Source organism: Solenopsis invicta, chromosome 9 (assembly GCF_016802725.1).
Source record: "Solenopsis invicta isolate M01_SB chromosome 9, UNIL_Sinv_3.0, whole genome shotgun sequence".
NCBI classification, from domain to species: Eukaryota; Metazoa; Arthropoda; class Insecta; order Hymenoptera; family Formicidae; genus Solenopsis; species Solenopsis invicta.
The window spans coordinates 7,565,963-7,580,141 of NC_052672.1; the positions used below are offsets into that span (position 1 = coordinate 7,565,963).

The 14,179-nt window shown below is 28.9% G+C and overlaps 1 protein-coding gene across 6 annotated transcripts; it reads right to left on the reverse strand.

Annotated features, from left to right (window-relative positions):
• On the reverse strand, positions 1-13,507 carry LOC105202170 (N-acetylgalactosamine kinase). Of its 6 annotated transcripts, none has more exons than XM_026138202.2 (11): positions 13,359-13,507; positions 8,207-8,380; positions 7,209-7,376; positions 5,542-5,749; positions 4,938-5,046; positions 4,557-4,714; positions 3,925-4,065; positions 3,567-3,681; positions 1,464-1,668; positions 421-614; positions 1-299 (listed from the first exon to the last, which is right to left on the reverse strand). In XM_026138202.2, exons 2-11 carry the CDS (start codon positions 8,365-8,367, stop codon positions 235-237), a joined length of 1,524 nt encoding a protein of 507 aa, XP_025993987.2. In that variant the 5' UTR covers positions 8,368-8,380; positions 13,359-13,507; the 3' UTR covers positions 1-234. The 6 variants fall into 6 exon arrangements, with proteins under 6 accessions (XP_025993987.2, XP_011168866.3, XP_039309320.1 ...); XM_011170564.3 differs by lacking the exon at positions 13,359-13,507 and adding an exon at positions 13,131-13,316; XM_039453386.1 differs by lacking the exon at positions 13,359-13,507 and adding an exon at positions 12,910-13,072.
• Positions 13,508-14,179: the final 672 nt, after the last annotated feature.

The window sequence follows — 14,179 nt, forward strand, 5'->3', positions numbered from 1 at the left end:
TTAAAGTTTATTTATTTAATTCTTTGCAATATTATATAAATATCACGTAAACATTACAGAAATATTGTATAATATCACATTAATATTACTGTGATGCGTTTTTGCGGACATTTTGATGTTACTGTAATATCACAGTAATATTTCAGTGATATTTTTGCTATATTTCACCGTAATATTGCAATAAAAAAGTAATATTGTTGTTGTCGCTGCAATATTATGTGCTATGTAGGATACCTATAGGTATATCTCGCCCGCAGGGATATCCTGTTTTACCTCATCTGACGAGCAAGAGAAATTCTCTAAAGATTTTTTAACATAATAATTTTATTGAAAGATAAATGTTCAAAGAATATTATACAAATAAAGGCAACTCGTTAATTATGAAAACCTAGCTTTTATTCATTATTAAACTTTAACTACCTTGTCTTATCTCGCCCTCTCCTACTATTGGCATTGTGTAAATAATAGCCCCTTGGTTTGGCGACGTCGGAAACACCATATCTTCAAGTTCCGCTTGATTTTTCGTACTATTTTGACAAAGATATGCCCGGAGAGCTTCAACAAATTGCTGAACTCCGTTTTTATTGATGATAGCCACGATGCAACCGCCCCAACTGCAATAAAAAATAACGATAATATCATTTTTCATTATGGAGCCATAAATGCAAAAATGTGTGTGTATGTGTATATCCGTATATAAAATTAAAATAACAGAATAATGATAAATATGTAAACTATTACCTATTATCATATTGTCTAATATGTTTTTCTTATCACAAAAAACTAAGAAAAAAAAAATGCAATTACCATAATTTAATTATAATTTATTGTAATTTTTAGTGCTAAATTTATACTTAATTGTTTTAACAGCAATTTATAGTTATTACTACATATGTAAATAAATGTTTTACTATACTTAGATTTAATCTTTTTGTGCCTGGTAGAACATACTCGTATGTGTCCTAGTTTTCCAAAAATTCATATCTTCTACAAAAATAAAGTGATTTCTTGAAAGCTCATTTTAAAGATGAATAGGACTCATCACAAAAAATCAATATTAATATTATAATTTGATCTTTTAATTTGTACCATATATCCCGTTAAATACTTGTAAAATAGGATTAATGTAAAAAATACATATGTCTTCGATAAAAATCAAAATAACGGGTTTTTTTTGGACATATTTTTAAGGTCAACATAAGGGCTATATAAAAAAAAATCACTACTTAATTACAAAAAAATGGATTTAATTAAACGGGCCAAAATATTAAATTTTGTTATATTGACATGTAAGTTGATTATTGAGATTATTAATAATGAATTGATGTCCGTACGTTTTAAAGACGTTCCTTAGGTATTCTTTGGATAAAACGTGCTGTTAGGGATGGTGTATCAAATGCTAAATTTCTTTGGATTTGTGCATTTTATTATAACGTTTTAACTTCGTTTAACTGTATACTAACCCAGCTCCTGTGAGTCGAGCGCCGAATGCACCGCAAAGCATGGCTTTTTCAACGAGTGCATCCATATTAGGATGACTGCACTCATATAATTTATGGAGACTAGAATGGCTCTTCGACATCAGGTTGCCTAGATGTTGGAGTTTTTCGTGTTCCATTATGCTGCCTTCCTCGTTTATACGGCGGAACGCAAGTACTCTGCCGGCCTCTATGATATAAAAACAGGAGAGCAGTTAATCGAAGTCAGCTTACTAGCCATTATTTATAATAATAAATACTTTACTTTTTCAACGTAATATAATAATGATTTAATATAACATTTAACAAATATTTATAGAATGTTTAACTGTCCGGAGTTGATTTATTAGAATTAAGTTCATTGTGGTTCCTTAAAATCAGGGACTTGGATTGAAACCATTAACAATTCCTTTACTAATCACCAATCCATTTCTTTAATCCAATCTTTTAAATAAAGGATTGGTATATTAATATAGAATTGAAATATTAATTTATAAATATTATATTACTTTCATATATTAAATTTTCGAAATAGAAGGAAACAAACATTAAAGTTTCAATTTTGATAATAAGATGGCTCAAAAGGCCGAAACATGTTACATAATACTTTGAAATATACAAATTAAAATATTTATATTAGCGCACTAGTAACCGTACTTGACTCCCAAAAGTTCATTGTTTTGTTAAATTATTTTAAATATTTAAGTCTTTGATGTTTTTATTTTTTAAATATAATTATTTATTTGTATAAATTTACGCAGAGATGGCAAGTTACTTCTTCGTTACTTCATCGTTACTTTAATTCTTTTTTTATAATAACAATTTGGTGATAACGTTGGAATTTTTTATTATGGTAATAATAACGCTAGAATTGAAGAACAACCACTTGTTGTCATTATGCAATATTTATTGAAAAAAATAACTCCTTAGTTAACTCGTTACGTAATGAAGAAAATTAACACAAAAAGTAACGCGTTACTTTGATTCGTTACGTAACAAAGAAAATTGCAAATTAGTATTTTTCAATGAGAAATGCATAATAATAATGAGTTAATTGATTATTCCAACTCTGGCCTTACTATTACTATTATGAAAAATTGTAACATTATTACCAAATTATAAAAAATGTTATAAAAATAGTAATGAGTAATGAGTAACGGCGTTACTAATTTGTTACTTGTCATTCTTAAATTTACGTAATAGACAGACGAGGCCGTGCTGCAAGTTATAAATAAACAAAATCAAATTTTGAAGTAAAAATAAAAAAAGGGAAACAAAAGAAGAAAGAATACCGATCCCATATTTTGTCTGTTTCATTGTTTTACACTTTTAAAAAATATTTACAGCAAAAATATTGCAAATCTATAACATTACGTTGTAAAATAGGATAGAGAAGAACAAATGTTATGAGATACGTATAAGTTAGTGAGATACCATATCTTATATAATTTGCGTTGAATTCTAAGAGCAATCATTAAAATTATTTTGTTACAATCTATTTAGACATTGCAGGATGGTCATTACTGTTTACTGCATTTTTATAAATACGGAATTTTACTTCCGGAGTTTTACAAGTAGCAACGATTATTGTTACAAGTATATACTATCTATGTAACTTTGAAAAGTAGGTTAGATATTAATTTTTTAATTTTTTAACTTTAATCTAGCTAATAGCCTTCAATATGGCTTTCAAATAATGTAAATAAATTTAATGTGTACCGTAATGTATGTATGAATTTGACATATAAAATTATATCTTATAGAGAGATCGTATAAGATGATCATGAGCATAGACCTTAGTCTATGGTCGTGAGTTTTCTATTTATTGTCATTTAACTGTGTTACAGATTCTGAAGTCAGCTTCGCAGGATTATTATAATATTAATCGATTCAATTAATTAATACATGCGCCTCATAGAGTTTAGTACCATATCTTTGAACATTTATTTTCTTAATAAACATGAAATTTGCAGGAAAATTTAGCGTGATCTTCGGCCGCAAAAAAAGTTAAGAATTGATTAATAAAATCGTGAAAAAGAGTTGAAGCTCTTTTAATTTATAAGATTAAAAAAAAAAGATAGTTTTTACCTTGAAAAACATGTTGAGCCCGCTGCTGCAGCTTAAACGTTTGCGAGATATTAAAGCAACTGACAAGAGACGTTTTCTTCAATTGTTCGTAATCCGTACCAAGGCACTCACAGATCTACAAGAAAAAGTTATGTCGATAATGACAAGACATTTGTCCGACTAAATCGTTTAACAAGATAAAATAAAAGGCACGCAATATTTTCTAATCATATTTAATTATCTTTCGTAGCGCGATTTTGAAATTTGCTATTTTGTGACTTTTTTTTAATAATCTTTAGAAATATGTCTTCCATTGAGAAAAACAACTGCAAGAAAAAGTTCTTGATTTCTTTTTATTTATTGCGTAATAATGCAATACCTCATCAAGAGTGTATGGCTCTTTGTGCAGTTCTGTCATTACTATAGTAACCATCTCGTCCAAGTCTGAGGTGAGCCTCTCTTGAATGTCGATTAATCTTTGAACATGTTTCCAATCTATATTTTTTTTCTTCGCTATAATCTAAACACAAAAGAGAAATTTTATTGTACATTTTGGTGGGAAGGGAGATCATGAGTAAATAACTATTTTTATAAAACTTTTATTTTTTCTCTTACATTATTGAATAAAAAAAAGATCTTTGAAGAACAAGAAAAAAACAAAAAAAAAATAGAATTAAGGAAAAGATATTTTAAATAAATGTGAAACTGATTGGTCAATATATTTATTAAAGTGTAACCGCAAAAAAATAATGAAGAAAAAAGTCTTAGTCTTTTGTTAATTTTTGTATTTATTTTTACGGACATTTGGAGTTTCGCAATATTTAAAAACTAAGAAAAGATAAATTAAATTAGATCTTATAGTCGTGTTCTCTAAATTAATATTTAGCAGTATATAATAGTTATGTGTGCAACGAAAATTCTTTTTTGTCAAAGATACGACATTTATATGTGTGTAAATATATATATTTTATATACACACACACGCACGCGCGCGCGCGCACTCACAAATACCTGTGCAGCTAATCGGCATTCTGCAACTCTTAGATTGAAATCGGCGGTGGAGGCTTTGTTGTGATACGCTTGACTATGCGCTATTACAAACACTGCGTTTTCGGGCAACGTTACATCTGTCGCGCGCAGAGGGTTAAACTCGATCAGCTTAGCAGAACCTTTGCGAACAAAAAAAGTAATATCGTGAAAAAAATAAGACATGTCTGAGTTTCATTAATAATCTAACAATTTTAGCAAATTTAAAGAAATCATTTGAAGGAATCAATTAAGTCATAAAATTTCTTTGTATTTCATTTAAAAGATATATTTTATTATATAAAATCTTACATGTAATTTTTAATTTTTAATATATAATGTACACAATCTATAAAATTTAGTTACCTGCTTTTCCAAGAAAAGCGATGGCCTGGTCCATTCCGCCACCTTGAGTACCGATATGTCTTTCTGCTCGAGCACTGACAGATGCTAACTCATGTTTTGATAATTGACACTGCAGTAGACAAATAATTTGATTAATAATACTTGTAATAACGATAATTTATTTAAATAGATAATAAATTATATTTATGACCTGTATAAAATAACAAAGAGATCTATTGCTAATTCATTCAAAATTAAAAGGATCATATAGAGTTTGTCCATATGATCTTTTTAATTTCGAGTAAATTAGCAATAGATCTCTGTTATTTTATTCTTGTCATTTATTTCATAATTTTTATCATTTATTTTAAAAACAAGATAGTAAACAAGGAAGAGAACAATATTTTAATAATATTTTGTAACTAATATTTTAATTTTATTATTATCAGTAATATTTTTAAATTTTAATTTGTTACAAATAATTTATTATTTGCAATATTATATCGCTACATAATTATATTAAGACAGATTGTATACATATATACACACACACACACACACACACACACACACACACATACGTGCACATACACAAAATTATAAGATGAATAATTAAACTACTCACCTGACTAGCATGTATGACCGAAAGAAGAGCGGCCGAGACCAGTGCACTGGAACTGGAAAGGCCAGAATTAGGGAGAATATTTCCCCATACCGCAACTAGAATACCCGTTGGAACAGACTCCGCTGGAATTACCTCTAGTGCACCTTTTACACCGCAAAGAAAATATTTATACCACACCGGTCCACTCTCGCTATCACTTATACAAGACCTGAAATGAACAATTACGCTACATTTATAGAAATTTAATCTTTGGCATCGAAGTCGCGAAAAGAAGGATATTAGAAATTGTTAAATATTTTTATTTGAACATAGTTTTCCTTTCTTAATCATTATTATGTAAAAACGCAAATGTAACATATGTGAGTTAATCAAAAAATCAATAATGTACATTAGTTATGTGTGTTACGTAGTACATGCGGAATTTTATAATATCCGACATAGTTGTACAAACTGACATTGAATAAACGAATGGAATTAAGGAGATTCTAAACTAAATTACTGACAGAATTAAATATAAACCTTGTTTGATCATAGCTGAATTTTTATACGAATACTTCTTGTATGGTATTATATGTACATATGTACGAGGGTTGCTCGAAAAGTTATGTCCCACAATTTTTTTCTTGAAAACTATTTATTCTACAAAAATAATATTTACACATATGAAAGAATGATGTTTTATCTACTCTATCTTTCTACATAATCTCCTTCAAGTTCTACTGCTTTTCTTCGGTGATTCACTAAGTACGTATATGCTCCGTCGGTATCAGTCCTTGCTCTGGTTATGGAGCCAGATTTTCACTGTGCTAATCACCTCTTCGCCGTCTTTAAAATGTTTTCCACGAATGCTTTCCTTTAGTTCCAAACATTTTGGAGACGACAAAGAGGTGATTAGCGCTGCGAAAACCTGGCTTCATAACCCAAGCGAGGAGTTATACCGATGGAGTATACACGCCCTTAATGAATCATTGAAGAAAGGTAGTGGAACTTGAAGATAATTATGTAGAGAAATAGAGTGAGTAGATAAAACATCATTCTTTCATATGTGTAAACATCATTTTTGTAAAATAATTAATCAAGAAAAAAAATGTCGGGCATTACTTTTCGAGCAACTTTCGTATATTTTCAAGTTCAATGAAAACTGTGTGATGAATAAATTTTCGGTAATAAAACACATTTCTAAGGCCGGTATTTATAGTCGATTATTATTTCAAGATCGTCTTAAGTAATAGCTTAAGATGCTAATACGGCTTTCTGATTGGTTAATGACGTCTTAAGACTATGCTTAAGACGATCTTAAATATAAGAATCGACTATGAATACTGGCCTAAGTATATAATAAGAATAATACCATAATATCAAATTGATAATTACTTCAATAGTAATAATGCACATAAGCATCTATTATGGCAATAATATGCCAATAAAAACTTCTCTTTCCAAATATTATTTTTGTGAAGAATTTACAAAAATATTATGAAAAAAGAGGCATGCTTTAACGGTCGAATTAGCTAAGATATCGTCTTGAAAAGTTAGAGATCCACATAAATCACTTAAAGTATCTAAAAATGTATCTGTGAAAAATAGTTTAATGCTTAAACTAATCTAAACTATTAACTAATTTGTTCCATGAATGAATTTAAATTCTTATTAAATTGCATGCTTACCCTGTATTCTCGAAATTGCATTGAAAATCCTCGTACTTAGGATCTACGTTGGTAAGACAAATTTCATTATTTTTTGATAATGTCACCGCGACAAGAATATGCTGTTCAATGGCCATTGGGCAAACCGAATATCCACAGTAATCGATGTGCTCGCCTATCAGATTCACTCTGTAACAAAACCAAAATGTTCATAAACATATTATTCAAGTATTATTGTTTATTATTAAAGTATTTTGCACACATTTATTCAAATTTTGTAAAAAAATTTTCTGAGAATTCCCGGATATTTTTCAGAAATTTTATTTAAAATTCCAAGTAAGATTAGATAATTTTTTAATGCAGCTTTGAAATAAACTTATTTTACACCTTTCAATATTCTTTAATCACATAATCAGAGTAAAAAGCTATTTACATAAGTTTTAAATATAAAATTTGAAAAAATATCAGAGAGGAGTAATATAACGATTTATCCACTATACATGAGTATATGGTTCACAAGAAATGCAACATTTGAAACGTGATTAAACACACAACAATTTAGAAAAATGTATTATGATTAATTTTTTATGAAAACTCGTAAGAATGCACGCAGATGTATATTTATAGCTAATCGATTTTGTACTATTAATAAAAAATAATCAAAGAAACAATTTTGTCAAAAAAGGAGATAGAATTTGAATTTAAAAGTAAAATTCTAAAAATTTTCTTGTATCAGCAAAGTTTCAAGATAATTTTTTATTTTCAAGGATAAATAGTTGTATCTCCAAAAATTTCAAGTTTTTTCAGTAATAAACACCTTGAATACAGAATTTGTATACAGCTGTATCTATAAAACTTGAACTATTAAATTTAAAAAAAAATTGAGACAAATTTAGTTGATAGTTATAGAATCCGTATTGTATTATTTATACATAATATCTTATATAATTAATTTTATATTAAATATCTAATACAACTTATAAAAAAAGACTTCAATTTATTATTAAAAAGAATTTTACCTTCCTGGTACTCGAACATAAAAGGAAGGTTCTACTTTGTATTTAGAGGTGAAATGAGCGGCCAAGGTTTTTAATCGTGGTGAGATATCGGCAGTGGGCGCTAAGATGGGCACATGATCATCTGCTTCGGTGATACGAGTCCTGTTAGCTTGATGAGACATTTTTAACAGTCACCTACAGAGAAATAGGAAGACTTCCTAAAACTGTGGAATGCTTCGTTTAATTAATCCAAATATCATCGCATAATTCGCGTTATATCTTTTCGAAAATTTCATTTCTAGTTTTATTTTACAATTAACTTAATAAAATTATGCCGTTACAATGCGATTGCATAATTTAGTAAATTGTTAAACGGTAGGCTTTGATATTGACGATAACTTTATTGATAATTACGATAATGTTATAAATTGAGCTGCAGAAAATATTTTGAATACCTGTAAGAATACTGCAATTTTAATTTAAACTTATTCTTGGTACAACTATATGATTACGTAATAATAAACATATTTAGAAAATATTAGCTAATTATATAGCAATATAAATTTAATTTTTATTTATATGTACACACATCTAAATAATTTAAAATAATTTATGAAACAATTACCGAATTCAGATTCTATTTAAAAAAATTTTAATAAAAGAATAGTCTAACTCTAGGCGTTGAGAGCCAAGTTATTGATATCTTAAAGTATAACAAGCAAAAGAATGTTCATAATTTTTAATATTAATATCACAGTTGTCCATATCACAACAAATATTTTAATATTTTTATCAATAATTTTCTTCAGTATCAAATATAAGTAAGATTAAATTCATAAATATAAATAGTAAAAAAGATTTTGCAGCATATATAATAAAAACGTAACGCATTATGATGAAAAAAAATATATTACTAATATCATTCGGTCCTATAGTCACCTTGGATAACTTCAAATCAAGGATCTGAGATTGCCCTTGTATGCGTGGCGTGTACGTGTGTGCTCACGTTTCTTTTACTGGCTGATATTGCTCGAAACGTAAGCACACTTCAACACACACGTGCACGGCAACAAATATTATTTTAAAACTAACAAATGTTAAATATCAAGTTATTTAAACAACTGTAGTTTTTTTTAAAAATTGTTTAATTGAGAACTTTTAATGGATTTAAAATTTAAAAGAATATGTTGTTTATTTTTTTAAACGTAAATTGCTAGAATATTGTATATGGAAGAGAAGAAAAAATGTAAACTAAAGATATTGCTTAATAAATTAGAAAAATTAATTAGATGTTATTAAAAACGTCGTAAAGAAAACATATGCAGGGCGGCAGGAGGAGAGGGCCACGCCTAGGTGCTGTCATCTCTTACTACATCACTGAGGACGACGCCTATGAAAAACTATTTGTAATGTGTCGATAGATTCAGAAAATTGAACTGAATAGTCTGTTTCATTATTGATTAACTTACTTATATTTTGATACTAAAGAAACCATTGGTAAAAGGTTAAACATTTGTCGTGATATTGATTAAAAATTGTAAAATTGTAAACATTTTTTTTTTATTATTTATATTTCGAGGCACTAATAACTAGTAATAACCAGCCTGGCTCTCAAAACCCAGCTTGAATAATGTAAAATATATGTATAACATAGCTGAATATGTAATAAAAAAATATCAGCGATATTTTGAAAAACATGTAGACAGATTTAAATATTCTTTATAATATTTAATACGTTTGAAATATATTAAATAATTTCAAATGTAATGGTTAATGATTTTTATATTTTTGTAATTTTCATTAGAAAACAAGACAAGAAAAAAAATTGATTTAAAAAAAATAATTGATAATTATCCTTCATGGAGCTATTACCTCGCGGCAATTTGAAAGACGATCTCTTTCACAAGAGATAAAAAAGATTATAATAATAAACAATGAACAATAAATAATAAAACAAAGAAAATTACATCATAAATTCTTCGTTGAATTTCATTAATATGTAACGCCTCTCAGAGCTCACTGCGGTTTTATTTTAATGTTTACTGAGATCATGTTTGCTCACCTTTTCTGAGAATGACCATATGATAAAAATGCCATTTAATATTTATACACGTAGCGAAGTAACTCAAAACGCGAACTACATAACAAATATGTTTTATATCACAAAATTATTGATTATTTAACGCAGTATTGTAAGCTGAATAAGATTTGTGAAGTCAATAATGCGTGACAGCATAATTGCATTTGCTGCTGCAATTGAACGAGAAATAATATGATGGCCTAATATAGTAACCCAATGTGACATTTTATCTTTACAAGTTTCTTGTATTAAAGATATTTATTTGTGCTGCAACCTGAGATACTGCACGCACAATAAAAACTTTCGTATGCTACAGTAAATAAATCTTGTGTGCAGTCGCATTATCTAGCTTATAAACAGAGTCCGGATGTCGGTGTCGTTCTTCTGAGCACTGCGCATCACGAAAAGCAGGGCCGACTATGCCGATAGCGGTATAGCGATTTAACATAACATCGTACGTATTGTGTATAGCAAAAAAAAAATTAATATTTCTTAGATTTGCTACAATGTGTAACGAAATACTGCGACAAATTGTTGAATTTAAAATTTTAAAGTTTGTTAAAGGGGAGAGTTGCCGAATGCACTCAAACTATTTTTCATTATTTTTATTATAATTGATGCTGTTTTGGATACAAATCAAAGTTCGAAATTGTAGCTCGATGTTTTAGTCAAATATATTATTACATGTTAAACATTTCAGTAATAACAAATAAAAATTAATTTGTTACATCTTCTTTGGTGACATTTTTTCATAATTTTTGTATAAATTAAAACATTTGTCAGAAATAATCAGCAAGTCTATATTTTTTCTTAGTTTTCATATATGTGAATTTTGAAATATTCTGAGATTTCTCATCCAATAATTTCTAAAATATATTTTTAATATTTCTTCATTTTATTACATTTTATTACATTTTAAAAATTATAGAACAAAAATCTTAGAAATCTTGGTATATTTTATAAAAATATTAAATATTAAATATGTACGTTTTAAAAGATACGCGAACAACTTTCTCTTATATTCTACTTCAAAAACAATGAATAGTGAAAAGCTTTGTAATTGTTCTAATCATGAAAGTGCATTAACATCTGACTGTCTACATTCAAAAATTAATATTAAGGTTTATCAGTAATTAATTAATATTTTTTATCAATATTGTGATCATTTTATTTCTTACCTGAAATGTAAGATGATACAATATTTCTCTGTACTTATAAAAAGACATGAAGACAGTAAAGCTATCCCAGAGTTTCCTAAATGCTGTATTGCCGAGATAATATAAGTAAAATTATTATCAATGTTACGCAAATCTTCAAGATTACATTAGTCAAAACCTTGACAAATAAACAGCCAAATTTTAAATTCAACAATTTTTTGTAGTATTTTGTTACATGTTGTAACAAATTTAAAAAAATGTTAATTTTTTTGCTCCATGCAATGATACTTCATTTGTTAGACAGCTACAATGTTACCGACATAGTCGGCTCTGCTTTTCGCGGCGTGCGGCGTTTGGAGTGGGGAAAAATGGCACCGAGATACGGACTCTGCTTTAAATCTCATTTCTGTTATCAAGTGATAAACTACATACTTATATGTACAAATAATGCTATCAATATCGAGTGTTACGTAATACTTCAAAATACAAGTATACAGAGAAAAAGTACTAGTTAGTTTAGTTGTTCACATTCGAAATTTTAACAACTAATTATTATAATTAAACTTTATTATAATAATATGATAAAGAAAACTTTACTGTATATTTGCTTGTGAACGATTCTATGGCCGGTATTCATAGTCGATTCTTATTTTAAGTATCATCTTAAGATGACATCAACCAATCAGAGAGCCGAATGAACATCTTAAGACATTACTTAAGATGGTTTTTAAATAAGAATCAATTATGGATACTGGATGTATATTGTATAATTTCTTTACACTAATTGAAATACAAATATGATATTGTAATCAACTTATCTCGATAGTGGAATAAAAGTACATCACAGTACAAGTTACCTATACGACGAACTTCATATTGAATTAATAAAAACATAATAAAAATAAAAAGACAAATCGCAGATACATGTATATTTTGATAAAAATAGTATTTCTTAAAGTTATTTTATAAAAATAAAGTAGCAAAATGCTGTTGCAGGAAAACAAAATAAATATTATACAGTTTGCTTTAATATAGAAATATTAAGTAAAAAATGTTTTTTTATTTGATTTTTTTAAACATCGGTACCAATGATTGCTACAATATTTTGTAACTCTTATTGTTATATAATAATACAGATGTTTATAGGAAAACATTTGCTGTTAATTGCGTGATCGTAATTTATCTACTTTTTATGCATAAGAGAAAGTTTTCTGCGATGCGACCGCAGATATTGTGAAAGATCATCTTTCTATAAAAATCATAATTATCTTAAAGCTGATGGATCTTTCTCTCTTTTCTACTTAAAAAAATCAAAAACATGAATAAAATAGAAACATAATTTTTTTTATTTAATTATGCGGTTAATCAGTTTCTATTCATCAATTACTCCTAAAAATTTTCAATTTAAAATGTTATAAAAATTTTAATAGAACTATGTTTCTTATAAAAGAAGAACTTGTGCGAATTATAACAACTGAACTGTTTACCGCTCGCACTGTTCCGAACACGATACATCGAGCGGACATAATCTTCATTTGATACGTCACACACACACACACACACACACACACACACACATTCTTCTTAATTTACACCAATCACTTTGATACTGTACTAAGTGTTTGATCCAAACCAAATCGTTTGATATGCCTAGTATAAACAAGGATATCAAGCGATTTGATACTAATATAGTATTTAGTGTGCGTACTTTATCAAAGTACTTAGTAGAAATTATTACGCGATACACAGTTCGTAATTGCGCGTCAGCGCGCAGCTATACGATGCGCGCGCGTACAATCATTGCTGGCGGCTATAGCGGAGCACCGGCTGTGCCGCGTCAGCTGTTCGATCGTACACACGTAGGAATACGTGGCGACGGATTTTAATAAAGCGTCTCGTGATTTTATGAAACTTTGACAGAACAGTAGAGACGTACCTCGTATTGTAGGAACTCGCAATGGCCTATTGAATGATATAGCACGTTATCGCTGTTGATTAATCTTTATCAACACGTGATGTGTTTTTCAGCGTATCCTGACTCGTGAACCACAACGTGTTACTTATCGATCTGTCATCTTACAAGGTACAATACGCCGTCGGATGACGTCGCTGCTGCATGTATGTAGTTCTCCTGTGGTAGGTGGGTTATGCAGATGGCGGTTTATTCAAACATATTTTAAGGCGATACTGGAGTGAACATACACAACGTCGGTACTGCAGATTTTTCTTTGACGGAAAGCCGAGCGATTCGGACGCAGAAAAAAGAATAACGGGAATAAGCTAGCGCTCTTTATCAAACGCACTTAACTGTCCTTGTTCTTCGAGTTTAGCGCCACCTAATACAATAGTTCTCAACTACCATGTTACACAATTATTGCTCTGTTACTATTCAAACTGTTTCCGCACACCAATTTACACATGAAATTCCTGAAGTAGAATTTTTCTAAAACTAAAGTTTCTAGGCTAAAAGCACAATATTAATCTTTATTGTTATTTCCAAGGTATCAACTGCTTATTTTATATATACAAAGTCTTAAATTTCTATGCATAGCAAATGTTCACTAATAGTAATTTTGACTGAAGCGCAACGGTGTGCCACCTGTATAGAACTAATGAAAGTGTGTGCAATGCGTCTACCCATACGTTACCAATTATACCACTTGGCTTCAACTATTTTGTCAGAGCCACTTTGTGCACAGTGCGATGCAATAATTCATGCGGGTAAACAGATAGACTTATCGACTCAACGTCGGTAAA

Coding starts and splice junctions, on each gene's coding strand:
- LOC105202170 (XM_026138202.2), bottom strand. CDS start 8,367: ATGTCTCATCAAGCTAACAGGACTCGTATCACCGAAGCAGATGATCAT. Junction 5,750..7,208: donor TGCAATTTCGAGAATACAGG/GTAAGCATGCAA, acceptor TGTTCATTTCAG/GTCTTGTATAAGTGATAGCG. Junction 1,669..3,566: donor GGCTCAACATGTTTTTCAAG/GTAAAAACTATC, acceptor TTTATATCATAG/AGGCCGGCAGAGTACTTGCG.